We start from the raw sequence: 15,618 nt of genomic DNA on the forward strand, positions 1-15,618 counted from the left end.
CCACAAAGACCCCAACATCTATGGGATGGTGAAGATACTGCTGTCTGTTGCAGTCCTATAGTGTCAGAATGAGGACAAAATGAGTCCCTTTACCGTCAGGCGGGCAGTCCTTGGTGTTAAGCTCCAGTTTAGGACCACCCACCTGACAGTAGGGATCCTAATTAGCATATTGGGTGCTAAAACCAACAGCACCAATTGCTCAGGGATGGCGGGGGCTAGAGAAAAATTTCCAGCAGTTCTGAATTCAGAGGTGCAACCAAGAGTTGGTGGAGGGTCCTACTTAAGACTGTATGGCCAGAGTCCCCCCTGTGTCCCGGCCGCAGTGAATGGGGGGGGGGGGGGGGGGGGGGGGGCTGCCGCATGCTCCAGGGTTCTTATACAGGGATCTTCCTTTCTGGCTATTTTCTGAGTAGATATAATTCTGACTGTAGTTATTATAAGGCACAACCGGTGAGAATCACAAGATGTTCTTGTTTTCCTTCTTGCCCTGCTGGCTGCCTGCTGGAAGATGCATTCTTCAATGAGACTGGTGACGTGTGGAAAGTTCAGCAGAGTCTTCGGCTCCTCTGTGCTGCGGTGCAGGAGGTTTTGTCAGACAGTCGCATCTTCAGAAACACCGAGTGATAAAGTTCTCCACCAGCCTGTGATGGTTAATGAAGTCGTGAGCTGCTTGTGTCCCTGGGACGGCCAGGTGAGTGGCTGCTCTGCACATGGACATTCTGCAAAATACAATGTATCTTATGTCATAATAGTGTATCGAGCCCCGGGAACTTAAAGCGGTTTCTGGGACTATAATACTAATGACCTACCCTCAGGCCCCATGCACACGACCGAGTGTGCTTCTGACCCAGGGCCGAGTTTGCAGCAGAATGCACTTGGATGACACTTGGGTGACATCTGAGTGTTTTCGGTGATGCACTGGCCTCTGTGGGGGCTTCGGATTTATTACAATGACACAGATGATTATAGAACAGGTCTTATCCTGCTCCTGGTCAACAGAACAGAAGCCCCTATAGAGGTGAGTGTATCACAGAATGTAGTCAGAAGGAATTCTGCTGCAAACTCATCCTCACAACATATCGGGTGCACACACATCCTCACATCAGGTGCACACTCAGCCTCACATCGAGTGCACACTCAGCCTCACATTAAGTGCACACTCAGATTCATATAGGGTGCACACTCTTCCTTACATCAGGTGCACACTCAGATTCATATAGGGTGCACACTCAGCCTCACATCAGGTGCACACTCAGTCTCATCTGGTGCACTCTTATCCTGACATCGGGTGCACACTCATCCTGACATCGGGTGCACACTCATCCTCACATCAGGTGCTCACTTTTCCTTACATCAGGTGCACACTCAGTCTCATCTGGTGCACTCTTATCCTCACATCGGGTGCACACTCAGCCTCACATCAGGAGCTCACTTTTTCTTACATCAGGTGCACACTCAGCCTCACATCAGGTGCTCACTCAGCCTCACATCGTGTGCACACAGAAGTCCGACACCCAGCACACCACATCAGCCAGGTGTTTGGAGCAGCTGAACTGCTTGTGCAAGTGCCGCACCTGGCCTGGATGACTATAAGATAAGATAATCCTTCAATAGTCCCACAGTGGGGAAATTTCACCACACTGTGCTTGGTGTGCCAGGAAGAGTCCACAGTGCTTGTGTGACTGTTGCAGCCTCTGAAAACAGCTGATCGGTAGGGGTGCTGATCTGTTGTTCATCTTCTAGATAGCTCATCATTATAACGCTTTTGACAAAGAGGTTGTCAATGTGAGCTGAGCCCGTTATCTCGCTACACAGTGACCAGAGCCATCTGCTTCTGGTTCCTTGTATATTTATTACAGGTGTCGGAAGTGACCACAAACAGCTGATCTGTGTGGGGACCAGCTGTTGGATAGGCAATAAATAAATTAAAAAAATATCCATTTCAGTAAATGTAAAAATTTAAAGTGGTTATTTTTTTTAAATAATGTAATAGTTCTAAAAGGGCCATAAACATAAAAAAATAAATAAATTACTCACCTCTCCCGATCCTCTGCCTCCAGCAGTGTCAGGTCCAGTCCCCTGGCTGATGTCACCAGTGACATCCTATTGTGTCAGGGGACGGCTGCAGCCAATCATAGACCTCAGTGGTGACCTCTTCACAAACAGGAAGTGACCGCTGCCATTTGTAAAGAGGTCACTGCTGAGGCCTGGGGTCTGGAAGGGTGGGCTGGCTTTTATTAACCCCCTTTAAGTCCACACGTCCCACTCCTCACATTCCCACACTGTGTATAGACTGTAGGATTAGTGTGGGCGGCCTTCACACATCTTATGGATAACAGATTCAAACAAATTCATCATGAGATGCCAAAAATATAATCTATCATTACTGATGTGTAAGAAAGTGATACATACTAATCAATGGAAAACTGGAATTATCACTGAAATCAAAAGAATAAAAAAAAAAAAAAAAAATTATCCAATGTGATAAAAATGACTAATACATTTACAACTGATGTCATTACCTCTAAAGGAAAAATAACAAAAAATATAAAATAATCAAAAAATATAAAAAAATACTTAGAAATGTAAAACTGTATGTAATTGTCACTGAAGTAAAATTAACAAAAAATAATCCCAAATAATGAAACGATCCAAAAATCAAAAAATACTGATACATTGTATATAATCTGCCTTCCCCTATATGTATTCGCTCACATTGTATATAATCTGCCTTCCCCTATATGTATTCGCTCACATTGTATATAATCTGCCTTCCCCTATATATAGACGCTCACATTGTATATAATCTGCCTTCCCCTATATATAGACGCTCACATTGTATATAATCTGCCTTCCCCTATATATAGACGGACACATTGTATATAATCTGCCTTCCCCTATGTGTATTCGCTCACATTGTATATAATCTGCCTTCCCCTATATATAGACACTCACATTGTATATAATCTGCCTCCCCTATATGTATTCGCTCACATTGTATATACTCTGCCTTCCCCTATGTGTATTCGCTCACATTGTATATAATCTGCCTTCCCCTAAGTGTATTTGCTCACATTGTATATAATCTGCCTTCCCCTATGTGTATTCACTCACATTGTATATAATCTGCCTTCCCCTATGTGTATTCGCTCACATTGTATATAATCTGCCTCCTCTATGTGTATTCGCTCACATTGTATATAATCTGCCTTCCTCTATGTGTATTCGCTCACATTGTATATAATCTGCCTTCCCCTATGTGTATTCGCTCACATTGTATATAATCTGCCTTCCCCTATGTGTATTCGCTCACATTGTATATAATCTGCCTTCCCCTATATGTATTCGCTCACATTGTATATAATCTGCCTTCCCCTATGTGTATTCGCTCACATTGTATATAATCTGCCTTCCTCTATGTGTATTTGCTCACATTGTATATAATCTGCCTTCCCCTATGTGTATTCGCTCACATTGTATATAATCTGCCTTCCCCTATGTGTATTTGCTCACATTGTATATAATCTGCCTTCCCCTATGTGTATTCGCTCACATTGTATATAATCTGCCTTCCCCTATGTGTATTCGCTCACATTGTATATAATCTGCCTCCTCTATGTGTATTCGCTCACATTGTATATAATCTGCCTTCCTCTATGTGTATTCGCTCACATTGTATATAATCTGCCTTCCCCTATATATAGACGCTCACATTGTATATAATCTGCCTTCCCCTATATATAGATGGACACATTGTATATAATCTGCCTTCCCCTATGTGTATTTGCTCACATTGTATATAATCTGCCTTCCCCTATGTGTATTCGCTCACATTGTATATAATCTGCCTTCCCCTATATATAGACGCTCACATTGTATATAATCTGCCTTCCCCTATATATAGACGCTCACATTGTATATAATCTGCCTTCCCCTATATATAGACGGACACATTGTATATAATCTGCCTCCCCCTATGTGTATTCGCTCACATTGTATATAATCTGCCTTCCCCGCGTCTCTCACTTGTCTGTTTACGGGTGAACATCTGCACTTCTCGCCCCATTTACTTTAATTACACAAATTGGAATAATATAAGATATCTGGCCCGTTCCTGCCGTTGCGACATATGGGTGTACGAGGGGCTTCACATGTAAAGACGTCAAACACATATATTAAGCCTAATTACACATGAGTCAATGTGAGGATCCTCCGGCGGCCGCAGCATTTCATGACCTACTGAGTGACTAGCAAAGCAGGACGTAAGGATCTGTACGCTATGTGGTATAGTACTACTGGTATATATGGTGTCGTGCTAGGTATATATGGGGAATGATGGTATATGTTATGTATACTGTTTATTTGTGGCCCCTGTATCCATTTTTCATTTTGTTTCCTGCCCAGGTCTCTTCTCTTCTTGGTCATGTGTTCTTAGCCGCACGGTCACATCTTCTTCCCAGTGCTTTCACTGTACTGGTTATTCCTACGTACTAGTCCCCGGTCGCCCCCATTCTTAGGTTTGCAGAATGCAGCAATATCCCGGAAATCTTGTTCCTCTGCTGACCCTGCCGACCCTCGGACTCTCAGTCGTAGGACTGATCCAGCTTTACTCTGTGTGCAATTGGTAAGAGTAGAGCGCATGACCTGGAATGGAAGAGACAGAGGAACGAGACTTCTGCAAACCTAAGCGTGGGGCTGATGGGTGGATGTATATTAGTAGACTTAGTAGGCTTATCCAATCCAGTGAATGTATTTGGAATTTTTTTTTTTTGTGCTCCCCACATAACCCCTTTAAGGGACTGGTCGTACCAATGCCCTGTACCAAATCCTTGCCCAATCATCTGCTGCCCTGGGCTTCATAAGATAAGATAATCCTTTAACCGGTTAAGGACCAGGCCCAAAAGTATGTTAAAGACCAGGCCTCTTTTTTCAAAACTGACATGTGTCACTTTAAATGGCAATAACTTTGAGACGCTTTAACTTACAAAAATGATTTTGAGATTGTTTTTTTCGTAACACATTATACTTCATGTTAGTGGTAAACACTAATCAATATTTTTGCATTTATTTATAAAAAAACTAGGAAATTTGATGGAAATTTGAAAAAAATTGCAATTTTCAAAATGTGAAATTCTCTACTTTTCAAGCAGATAGTCATACCATCCAAATACATGAATAAATATTATCTCCCATATCTCTGCTTTATATTGGCATCATCTTTTGATTGTCTTTTAATTTATTTTGGATGTCACAAGGCTTAAAAGTGTAACAGCGATTTTCCAGATTTACAAGAAAATTCTCCAAACCAATTTTTTAGGGACCACTTCAGTTCTGAAAGTAATTATAAAGGCCTGTATAATAGAAACCCCCATAAATTACCCCATTTTCAAAACTGCACCCCTCAAATTATTCAAAACAGCATTTGGGATGTTTGTTAACCCTTTAAGCATTTCATAAGAATAAAAATAATATGGCAGTGAAATTTAGACATTTCATTTTTTTTCACTAATACATTCATTTAGACCTAAAATTAACACATTCACAAAGGGTTAAAGGAGAAAATGCATCTGATAGTTTATTGTGCAATTTCTCCCGTGCACAGAAATACCCCACATGTGGGTATAAACTGACTTTTGGGCACACGACAGTGCATGGAAGGGAAGGAGCGACACTGGGTGTTTGAACAGCAGATTTTGCTGGAATAATTTTCAGGCGCCATGCCTTATTTGCAGAGACCCTAGAGTACCAAAACAATGGAAACCCCCCAAAAGTGACCCCATTTTAGAATCCACACCCCTCACAGAATTCATCAAGGGGTATAGTCAGCATTTAGACCCTACAGTTGTTTCACAGATTTTACTAACATTGGGATGTGTAAATGAAAAATTACTAAAATGTCACTTTATCTCCAAAGTTTTCATTTTCACAAGGGGTTAAAGGAGTAAAAGCCCCCCCACAGTTTGTTAAACAATTTCTCCTGAACACGGCAATACCCCATATGTGGCCATAGTATGCTGTATGGGAACATGGCGGGGCTTGGAATGGAAGGAGCGCTATTTGGCTTTTGGATGGCAGATTTTACTGGAATAATTTTAGGTGCCATGTCTCATTTGCAGAGCCCCTAGAGAACTAATACAGTGGAAACCCCCTAAAAGTGACCCCATTTGGGAAACTACACCCCCCACAGAACATATTAAAGGGTAGAGTGAGCATTTTGACCCTACAGCTGTTTCACAGATTTTATTAACATTGGGCCTTGAAAATGAAAAATTACTTTTTTTCCAACAAACTGTCAATTTAGCCCCAAATTTTTAATTTTCACAAGAGGATAAAGGAGAAAAAGCTCCCTAAAGTTCGTTACACAATTTCTCCTGAACACAGAAATGCCCCATATGTGGCCATAATCTGCTGTATGGGAACATGGCGGGGCTCAGAATGGAAAGAGGGCTATTTGGCTTTTGGAGGGCAGATTTTGCTGGAATATTTTTCAGGTCCCATGTCGTATTTGCAGAGCCCCTAAAGTATCAATACAGTGGAAACCCCCTAAAAGTGACCCCATTTTGGAAACTACACCCCTCATAGAATTTATCTAGGGGTAGAGTGAGTATTTTGGCCTCACAGGTGTTTCACAGATTTTATTAACATTGGGACGTGAAAATGAAATATTACTTTTTTTCCCAATGAATCGTCCATTTAGCGCCATATTTTTAATTTTGCAAATAGTTTAAGAATTAAAATCCCCCCAAAGTTTGTTACACAATTTCTTCTGAACACGGCAATACCCCATATGTGGCCATAATCTGCTGTATGGGTACATGTTGGGGCTCAGAATGGAAAGAGCGCTATTTGGATTTTGGAGGGCAGATGTTGCTGGAATAGTTTTCAGGTGCCATGTCGCATTTGCAGAGACCCTAAAGTATCAATACAGTGGAAACCCCTCAAAAGTGACCCCATTTTAGAAACTACACCTGTCAAGGAATGTATCAAGGGGTATTATCATTTTGAGCCTAAAATGCTTCCCAAAAATTAATGTACAAAATGAAAATTGAAATTTTTAAAAATATGCCATTTCGGTGCCCAATACGTTGCACCCACTTTGTGTTGTCAGAGACCTACACTCCTAAAACTATTAAGGGGCCATCCCGAGGGGCAAAAAATTATATATGTGGGTGTAAACTACTGCTTGGGCACACAGCAGGGCTCAGAAGGGAAGGACCACTGTGCGTTTTAGCTTTTGGGGTAGAGATTTAGAGGGACCCTCTGGGCACCATGTTGTTTTTGCAGAGCCCTGGAGGTGCCAGTAAACTGGAATTCACCAAGAAGTGACCCCATTTTGTAGGGGCAATTTTAGGGTCTCTGCAAATGTGACATGGTGTCCAAAAACGAAGAATCTAAATCTGCACTCCAAAAGCACATATTGCTCCTTCACATCTGCGCCCTGCTGGGTACCCAAATAGCAGTGTATGCCCACATGTATGACACTGGTGTACCCCGGATAACAGACTTAATGCCATATGTGGGTATAAATGGCTGTTTGGGCACAGCCGGGGACAGAAGGAAAGGAGCGCTATATTGGTTTTTGGAGCACACCATGCCACTTTTGCAAAGCCCCTGAATTGCCAATAAAGTGGAATCTGCAGACATGTCACCCCATCTTGGACACTAGCCCACTGATGGGATTTATCAAGTGGTGTAGCGAGATTTTTTTAACCCTTGAGTGTTGCATTTATTTAGTTTCCAGAAATGAAATCGCAACTGATAGAGAAGTTAAAAATGAAGATTTTACTGATTTGCCATTTCAGTGTGCAACATGTTGTGCCCGACTTATGTCAGCAGAGACACTCCAAAAACTGTTAAGTGGGTATCCTGGGCACAACAGCTTTCAGAGCGTTCATCTCTGATACAAGGTGGGCACAACATATTACGCACTGAAAGGACGTATTCCTGGAAAAATGGTCATTTTCACCTTTCACAATCAGCTTCGTATTCATTTATGGATAATAAGTTATAGCAACACTTGGGGGTTAAAAATGCTCTCTGTTCCCCTGGATAAATCCTTCAGGGGTGTAGTTTCCAAAATAACATCTCATATCAGGGGATTCCACGTTACTGGCGTTTCAGCTCTGCAAAAGTGTCATGGCATCCAAAAACCAAACCGTCTGTGCTCCAAAAACCCAATAACCGTTCTTCCCTTCTGTGTCTGGCTGTGCCCCAATATCAGTTTATACCCACATATGACATTACGTACGTTATCCCGGGTACACCAGTGGCATACATGTGTCATACATGTGGCATAAACTGCAGTTTGGGCACACAGCAGGGCGCAGAAGGGAAGGAGCGCGATGCGGCTTTTGGAGTACAGATTCAGATGTTTGGTATCTGGACGCCATGTCATGTTTGTAGAGCCTGTAAGGTACCAGAAAAGTGGATTCCCCAAAGGAGTGACCCCATTTTGAAAACTGCACCCCTCAAAGAATGTATCAGGGGGTGTAGTGAGGATTAGTATGCCAGATGTGACTGCACAGCGGATGGCGAAGAGGGAATATATAAGCGGTGCGGAAGACATTGGGGACACCAAATTCTGTACTATGTCCCAGTAGCTCCTATGATTGGGGGAGTCACTCTGGGGGTCACTTCTGGTGTCCGTTCCCTCATAAGCTGTAAATATGGGGTGTCCCCTGATATCCGCTCGCACAGCTTATATATTCCCTTCCTGCCGCAGCCAGTTGTGTTCTAATAATTTGGCGATTTTTGCGGACTTTTGTCTTCACATTATTAGATGCTATATTTTCTTTATTTTTCTGGTGACGCAGCCATATAAGGGCTTGTTATTTGCGGGATGAGATGCATTTCGTAATGACACCGTTTTTGGGTGTCTACATCTTATTGAATACATTTTATTAACCCTTTTTTGCTGGATTTAAAAAAAAAAAATCAATCCTGGCATTGAGTTTTACTTTTTTTAATTTTGCGCCATGCAGCGTACAGTATAAGTAACATGTGTCCTTTATTCTGCGGGTCGGTACGGTTACGGCGATACCTCATTTATGTTATTTTTTTATGTGTTACTAGTTCTGCAGAGGAAAAACACATTTGGGGACATAAATCAATGTTTTTTGCATAGCATCTTCTGAGAGGCGTAACATTTTTATTTTTCGGTTGACAGTGTTGGTTGAGGGCTTATTTTTTGCGGGACAACCTGCGCTTTTTATTGGTACTGTTATCGGATGCATATGACTTTTTGATCACTTTTTATAGTATATTTTGTAAGGTGAGACGGCGAAAAATCATTACTTCCGGCGAGTTTTTTCCGGGTTTTTTTTCCGGCGTTCGCCGTGTACATTAAATATTATTTCAGTTTTATTGTATAGATTGTTATGGACGCGACAATACCAAATATGCATTGTTTTTATTACTTTTTAGTTCTTTTTTTTATATAATTCATTTTCTATAGAGAAAAAGGGATTTTTGGGCTTTATTACTTTATTAATTTTTTTCATACACTTCATTTTATTTTATTTTTATTTTATTTTTTTTTTACTTTTTCATGTGTCCATTTAGGACACTTCAATCAGCAATACTGTGCTGATATAGAATGCCATGTGAGACACAGCCTGCAGGTGTCCCACATGGCATTCCGTAGCAGGATGTCAGGCTGTGTAGACGCACAGCCTGACATCAGAAGGTCCTGGCAGGATCACCAGGTATGTGGGGGCTCCGGGCAGTCTGGGGTCACTGGCCAGACCCCAGACTACCTTTTACTGCTATCGGCACCCTCCAATCTCGCCGCGGGGGGTGCCGATCTGATTCAATTGCTGGCGGATGCCTTTCGATCGCGCCGTGATGTTTCACGGCGCGATCAAAAGGGTTAAAACGTCCAGTCGGACTCAGTTCCGACTGGACGTTATTGAGGAAGGGGTTAGGTGTTAGTAACACCTAACCCCCGTCCTCCCCGCACCCCTCCCCCCGCCAAGAAGGTACCTAAAGACAGGACGTATTTTGACAATAGTCTGGTCTTTAGGTACCTGGACCGCAGGCCGTAAATTTACGTACGGCGGTCCTTAACCGGTTAATAAATTTCAGCATGTTACAGCAGCCTAGTAATACAGATACAGGATAATACACATTAATATAATACAGACGTAGACACACATATGCTGAGAAGAGAAGATATACTAGGAGTCCATAGCAGCTAAGGAACAGAAGAGAAAGAAGGAAGACATCTTAATCATAATCATTAGTTCTCTGTGCGGAGTGTCTGTGCTTGGTCTGATGTAGATTATACAGCCTGGTCGCAGTTGGAAGGAAGGACTGGCGATAGCTCCTTCTCACACTTGGGGTGAAGCAGACGGTCGCTTACAGTGCTGCCAAGTCCCATCAGGGTCTCATACATGGGGTGGGATTTGTTCTCCAGCATGGAGGTCACCACAGACAGTATCCTTCTGTCACCCACCACCTGTACTGGGTCCAAGGGGCCCCCCAGGACAGAGCCGGTCCTCCTGATCAGCCTGTCAAGTCTATTTCTGTCCCTGGTTGATATACTGCTCCCCCAGCAGGCCACACCGAAAAAGATGGCTGAGGCAACCACAGAGTTGAAGAAGGCCCTAAGAAGTGTCCCCTGGACTCCGAAGGCCCTCAGCCTCCTGAGCAGGTAGAGCCTGCTGTGGCCCTTTCTGTGCAGCGCCTCCAGGTGGTCAGCCCAGTCTAATTAGGAACATCCCCATTACTCTGGACTTGAGCAATAAGGTCAGCTCGGTCCCTGTACTATACTAAGACAATCTCTGTTCCTGTTATATTTGCCATTGTTTTGTTTTGTAACCATATTTTTCCCTTTGCTTCCCGTCCTGACTTTTTTGCCCATTTACCTTGTGCCTGTATTCTGCCTGCCCTGACCTCATCCTGTTTGCCGTTGAGAACAAACTCCACCTTCCCAGACTTTCACTCATCCAAATTTCCTCCTTTTGCCTTGGTTACTACAAATCTGCCTATTCACATGTCCTGCAGACTCCACAACCAGCTCCACATCTGTAGTAACCCAGTGGGTTCATTTTATCTCGGTAATCCCTGTGACAGGATTACAATGGAAGGTAACACCTCTATTCACATAGGAGCCCATAGCAAACACAATCCACTATGGATGATAGTTGTTGGACACATTCAGGGGGACGGGGGACCAAAAGTCCCTCTAAAACCTCCTTGGGAATGGTGGGCCTATGTTCTTCATTCACTTCAATAGGGCTGCAGCACCCCATAGAAATGAATGGAGCACTGGTCACACAGACTCAATGGCTTTAGGGGGACTTATGCTCCCTCTGATCACTGGGGGACCTGTTGTTTGGGCCCCCCTGTAATCATACACTTCTCCCCTGTCCTTTGCATATGGGACACCCCTTTAAGAGCCCCTTTAAGGCTTTATATTGCATTATTATTATTTTAGCGCTGATAAGGATGTTCTTTCACAGATGACACTAAAGAAGCGGTAATTATGAGTAAGGCCGACAATGCGACGCTCCCTGCGGGACTAATCTAAGTGTAATGGTGTATTAAATACAATGCTAATTGTGAGCTGGGTCCCGAGGGGGCAGTTCATTGACCTTTAGACAAACGTGTGAATTTCCATTTTAATTTAGCGCTACCCTGCAAACAGTCTGGTAAAGGAGTCCTAATGTACTGAGGGGTCTACGACATGACTGTCCATGTGCTAACCTGCCGGGTCATAACATACACAGCCGATTCTTCCCAAATAGTTTTCATTAATTGAGATATAGATAGATAGAGCCCTGCAGTCCCGCTATGTGTGCATAGAGCCCTGCAGTCTTGCTATGTGTGCACAAAGCCCTGCTGTCCTGATATGTGTGCACAGAGCCCTGCAGTCCTGGTATGCGTGCACAGAGCCCTGCAGTCCTGCTATGTGTGCACAGAGCCCTGCAGTCCTGCTTTGTGTGCACAGAGCCCTGCAGTCCTGCTATATGTGCACAGAGCCCTGCAGTCCCGCTATGTGTGCACAGAGCCCTGCAGTCCTGCTGTGTGTGCACAGAGCCCTGCAGTCCTGCTGTGTGTGCACAGAGCCCTGCAGTCCTGCTGTGTGTGCACAGAGACCTGCAGTCCTGCTATATGTGCACAGAGCCCTGCAGTCCCGCTATGTGTGCACAGAGCCCTGCAGTCCTGCTGTGTGTGCACAGAGACCTGCAGTCCCGCTATGTGTGCACAGAGCCCTGCAGTCCCGCTATGTGTGCACAGAGCCCTGCAGTCCCGCTGTGTGTGCACAGAGCCCTGCAGTCCTGCTGTGTGTGCACAGAGCCCTGCAGTCCTGCTGTGTGTGCACAGAGACCTGCAGTCCTGCTATATGTGCACAGAGCCCTGCAGTCCGGCTTCAGCCGCTGCTAACTCTTTGTGCTTCTGCGTCTCTGACAGCTCGCTCACCTTTCCGAGTGTCTGGTGCAGACTGTACGTCACACGCCGGGGAGATGGGACAGACTCTCAAGTACAGATTTGAGTGGGCAGAATACGCAGTAGTAAAACAGACTTTCTTCCAGATGTGGCTTCCCTCGCTTTAGAAATTGAATTTTGACTTTTTTTTTTCTTTGCTGTGTGGGCGGCTCGATGTTTTCTTTGCTTTTGTGTCTGGTTTTATTTGGAAACACAATTTTGCTAGATCTTGTATCATAAAAAAATCAATGCAAAATGTTGCTGTTGTGTATAATACAATTATGGGATGGATCATTGCAATGTGATTTTTGTAGTCATATCCATATTATGTGTCATGTTCTGAATTCTGAGCAGTAACTTTCGGCAGCTTTGTGTCTCTGTACATTAGGGGGCCTGATACATTGCAATCCCTGAATATTTTTTAATTGTGTGGGAATCCGCAGAATAAATTGATAAAATCTGCACCACCTTTGAATGTTCGCTGTCTGAATAAATCCCTAAGCACATTGAAGGCATTTCTTTAGGAAAACGGTCCCAAACTTTCTGAAAACAGGATCCCCTCCCCCGCTATAGTACTTAGTCTCATTAAAAAGTCAGCTATATTTGGATGCTGTTGCGCTTTTTAGTTGTGGATTGCTTCTGATATGCTGCTTCTTACTTCATACATGCCTCTGCTACACACACAGCTCAGCTTCCTCCATGTTCTCCCCACACACAGCTCAGCTACCTCCATGTTCTCCCCACACACAGCTCAGCTACCTCCATGTTCTCCCCACACACAGCTCAGCTACCTCCATGTTCTCTCCACACACAGCTCAGCTACCTGTTTTATTAATACACACGAAGATTGCTAACTCAATGATCTCCACAGCTCTGCCTCCTCCCTGTTTTCCCCCTACACACACACATCTCTGCTACACCCATGTTTCCTCCCTGTATGCAGATTGCTACCTCTGATACCTCCAACTTTAGGACACACTCTGCTACATTCACCATTCTCCCACATATTGAGCACTGCTACCTCAACCATCCCCCACACACTGAGCAGTACTATGTCCACTTTTCCCAGCCCACATACTGAGTAGTACTACATCCACATTTCCCCTACACACACTGAGCAGCACTACATCCACATTTCCCCTACACACACTGAGCAGTACTATGTCCACTTTTCCCAGCCCACACACTGAGCAGTACTACTTCCACATTTCCCCTACACACACTGAGCAGCACTACATCCACATTTCCCCTACACACACTGAGCAGTACTATGTCCACTTTTCAGAGCCCACACACTGAGCAGTACTACTTCCACATTTCCCAGCCCACATGCTGAGCAGTACTACATCCACATTCCCCCAACACACTGAGCAGTACTACATCCACTTTTCACCCCTACACACTGAGCAGTACTATATCCACATTTCCCCCACACACACTGAACAGTACTACATCCACTTTTCCCACACACACACTGAGCACTACTATATCCACATTTCCCCCACACACTAAGCAGTACTATATCCACATTCCCCTCCCCACAAACACACGGAGCAGTACTACATCCACATTTCCCCCACACACTTTGAGCAGTACTACATCCACATTTCCCCCCCCCCACACTGAGTAATACTACATCCAAGTTTCCCACACACACACTAAGCAGTACTACATCCACATTTCCCCCAACACACTGAGCAGTACTACATCCAAATTTCCCCCCACACACTGAGTAGTACTACCTCCACCTTTCCCAGCCCACACACTGAGTAGTACTATATCCACATTTCCCAGCCCACACACTGAGTAGTACTATATCCACATTTCCCAGCCCACACACTGAGTAGTACTATATCCACATTTCCCCCCCACACACTGAGCAGTACTACATTCACATTCCCCCCCACACTGAGTAGTACTATATCCACATTTCCCCCCCCACACACTGAGCAGTACCACATCCACATTTCCCCCACACACTGAGCAGTACTACATCCACATTTCCCCACACACACTGAGTAGTACTATATCCACATTTCCCAGCCCACACACTGAGCAGCACTACATCCACATTTCCCCACACACACTGAGCAGTACTACATCCACATTTCCTCCCCCCCATACAGCTCTGCTACCTCGACCCTTCCTCCACTCTCAGTTCTACTACCTTTAAATTTCCCCTGAGTTTGCACATAAGTGATATTCGCCCCTTGCCAATGCTTGTGCTGTTCCGGCTCCACACTGGTCTCTACGTCTTATTGTATTTCCCCTTGCAGGAAGTTTCTTGGCTTGCCCACTTATTTGGGTGCCAGCTGCGAGAGTAGTGTCAGGACCTGAGCAACTAAGGAATTGGGGTGGGTAAGCATCCATTTTTATTGTCTGTTCCCCACTTTGAGCATTTTTAAGAATCATTTGCAGGACAACCCCTTTAAGTGACAATGTCATCTTATTATTTTAGCAACAAGCAGATTAATTTCATTGCAGATATTTTAATAATAGACTCAATAAGTGTATTCAGTCGGAAACCTCCAATTTATTCTCTACTCTGCAGCCTCCGCTTATGAGATGAGCCGTAAAAGTCATTTTATGCTGATTTTTACCGTGAAAAGCAAATATTCGCCGAAAGTCAACGATGGCCGGTCAGTTTCCTGAATGAATCCATCACAGATAATTGACCGTTCAGTAGAAATAATATACTATACCGAGTTGGCGCTTTTTGGCTTGTGTAGCCATAGTTTAATGGGGTTGCCTGCCTTAGATAATCCCTTTCCATATGATCGGTAAGGGTTAATCGAGGACCAAAGCGAAGATCTCCATTACACACCTATTGGATTGGATTGCATCTTTTAATGCTACAATCACATTTGCGTCAGGGTCCCCGATTGGATCCCCCAGCCCTGCAGATGAATAGGTTACTGTCACCAGAACCAGCATATCACCCCAGCCCTGCAGATGAATAGGTTACTGTCACCAGAACCAGCATATCACCCCAGCCCTGCAGATAGATAGGTTACTGTCACCAGAACCAGCATATCACCCCAGCCCTGCAGATAGATAGGTTACTGTCACCAGAACCAGCATATCACCCCAGCCCTGCAGATAGATAGGTTACTGTCACCAGAACCAGCATATCACCCCAGCCCTGCAGATAGATAGGTTAGGATCAGCTGGATCAAACATTGTTTTCCT

General features: G+C 44.1%; 1 protein-coding gene across 1 annotated transcript in view; it reads left to right on the top strand.

Moving 5' to 3' along the window:
* The first annotated feature begins 499 nt into the window (after window positions 1-499).
* The window catches only part of METTL15 (methyltransferase 15, mitochondrial 12S rRNA N4-cytidine), a 107,416-nt gene continuing 92,297 nt past the window's right edge, over window positions 500-15,618 (top strand). The window contains exon 1 of the mRNA XM_075280855.1: window positions 500-691. Within this exon, the coding sequence (XP_075136956.1) occupies window positions 509-691 (183 nt within the window). The 5' untranslated portion in view covers window positions 500-508. The remainder of the gene's footprint in view (window positions 692-15,618) is intronic.

The sequence above is a fragment of the Leptodactylus fuscus genome, chromosome 7 (genome assembly GCF_031893055.1).
Source record: "Leptodactylus fuscus isolate aLepFus1 chromosome 7, aLepFus1.hap2, whole genome shotgun sequence".
NCBI classification, from domain to species: Eukaryota; Metazoa; Chordata; class Amphibia; order Anura; family Leptodactylidae; genus Leptodactylus; species Leptodactylus fuscus.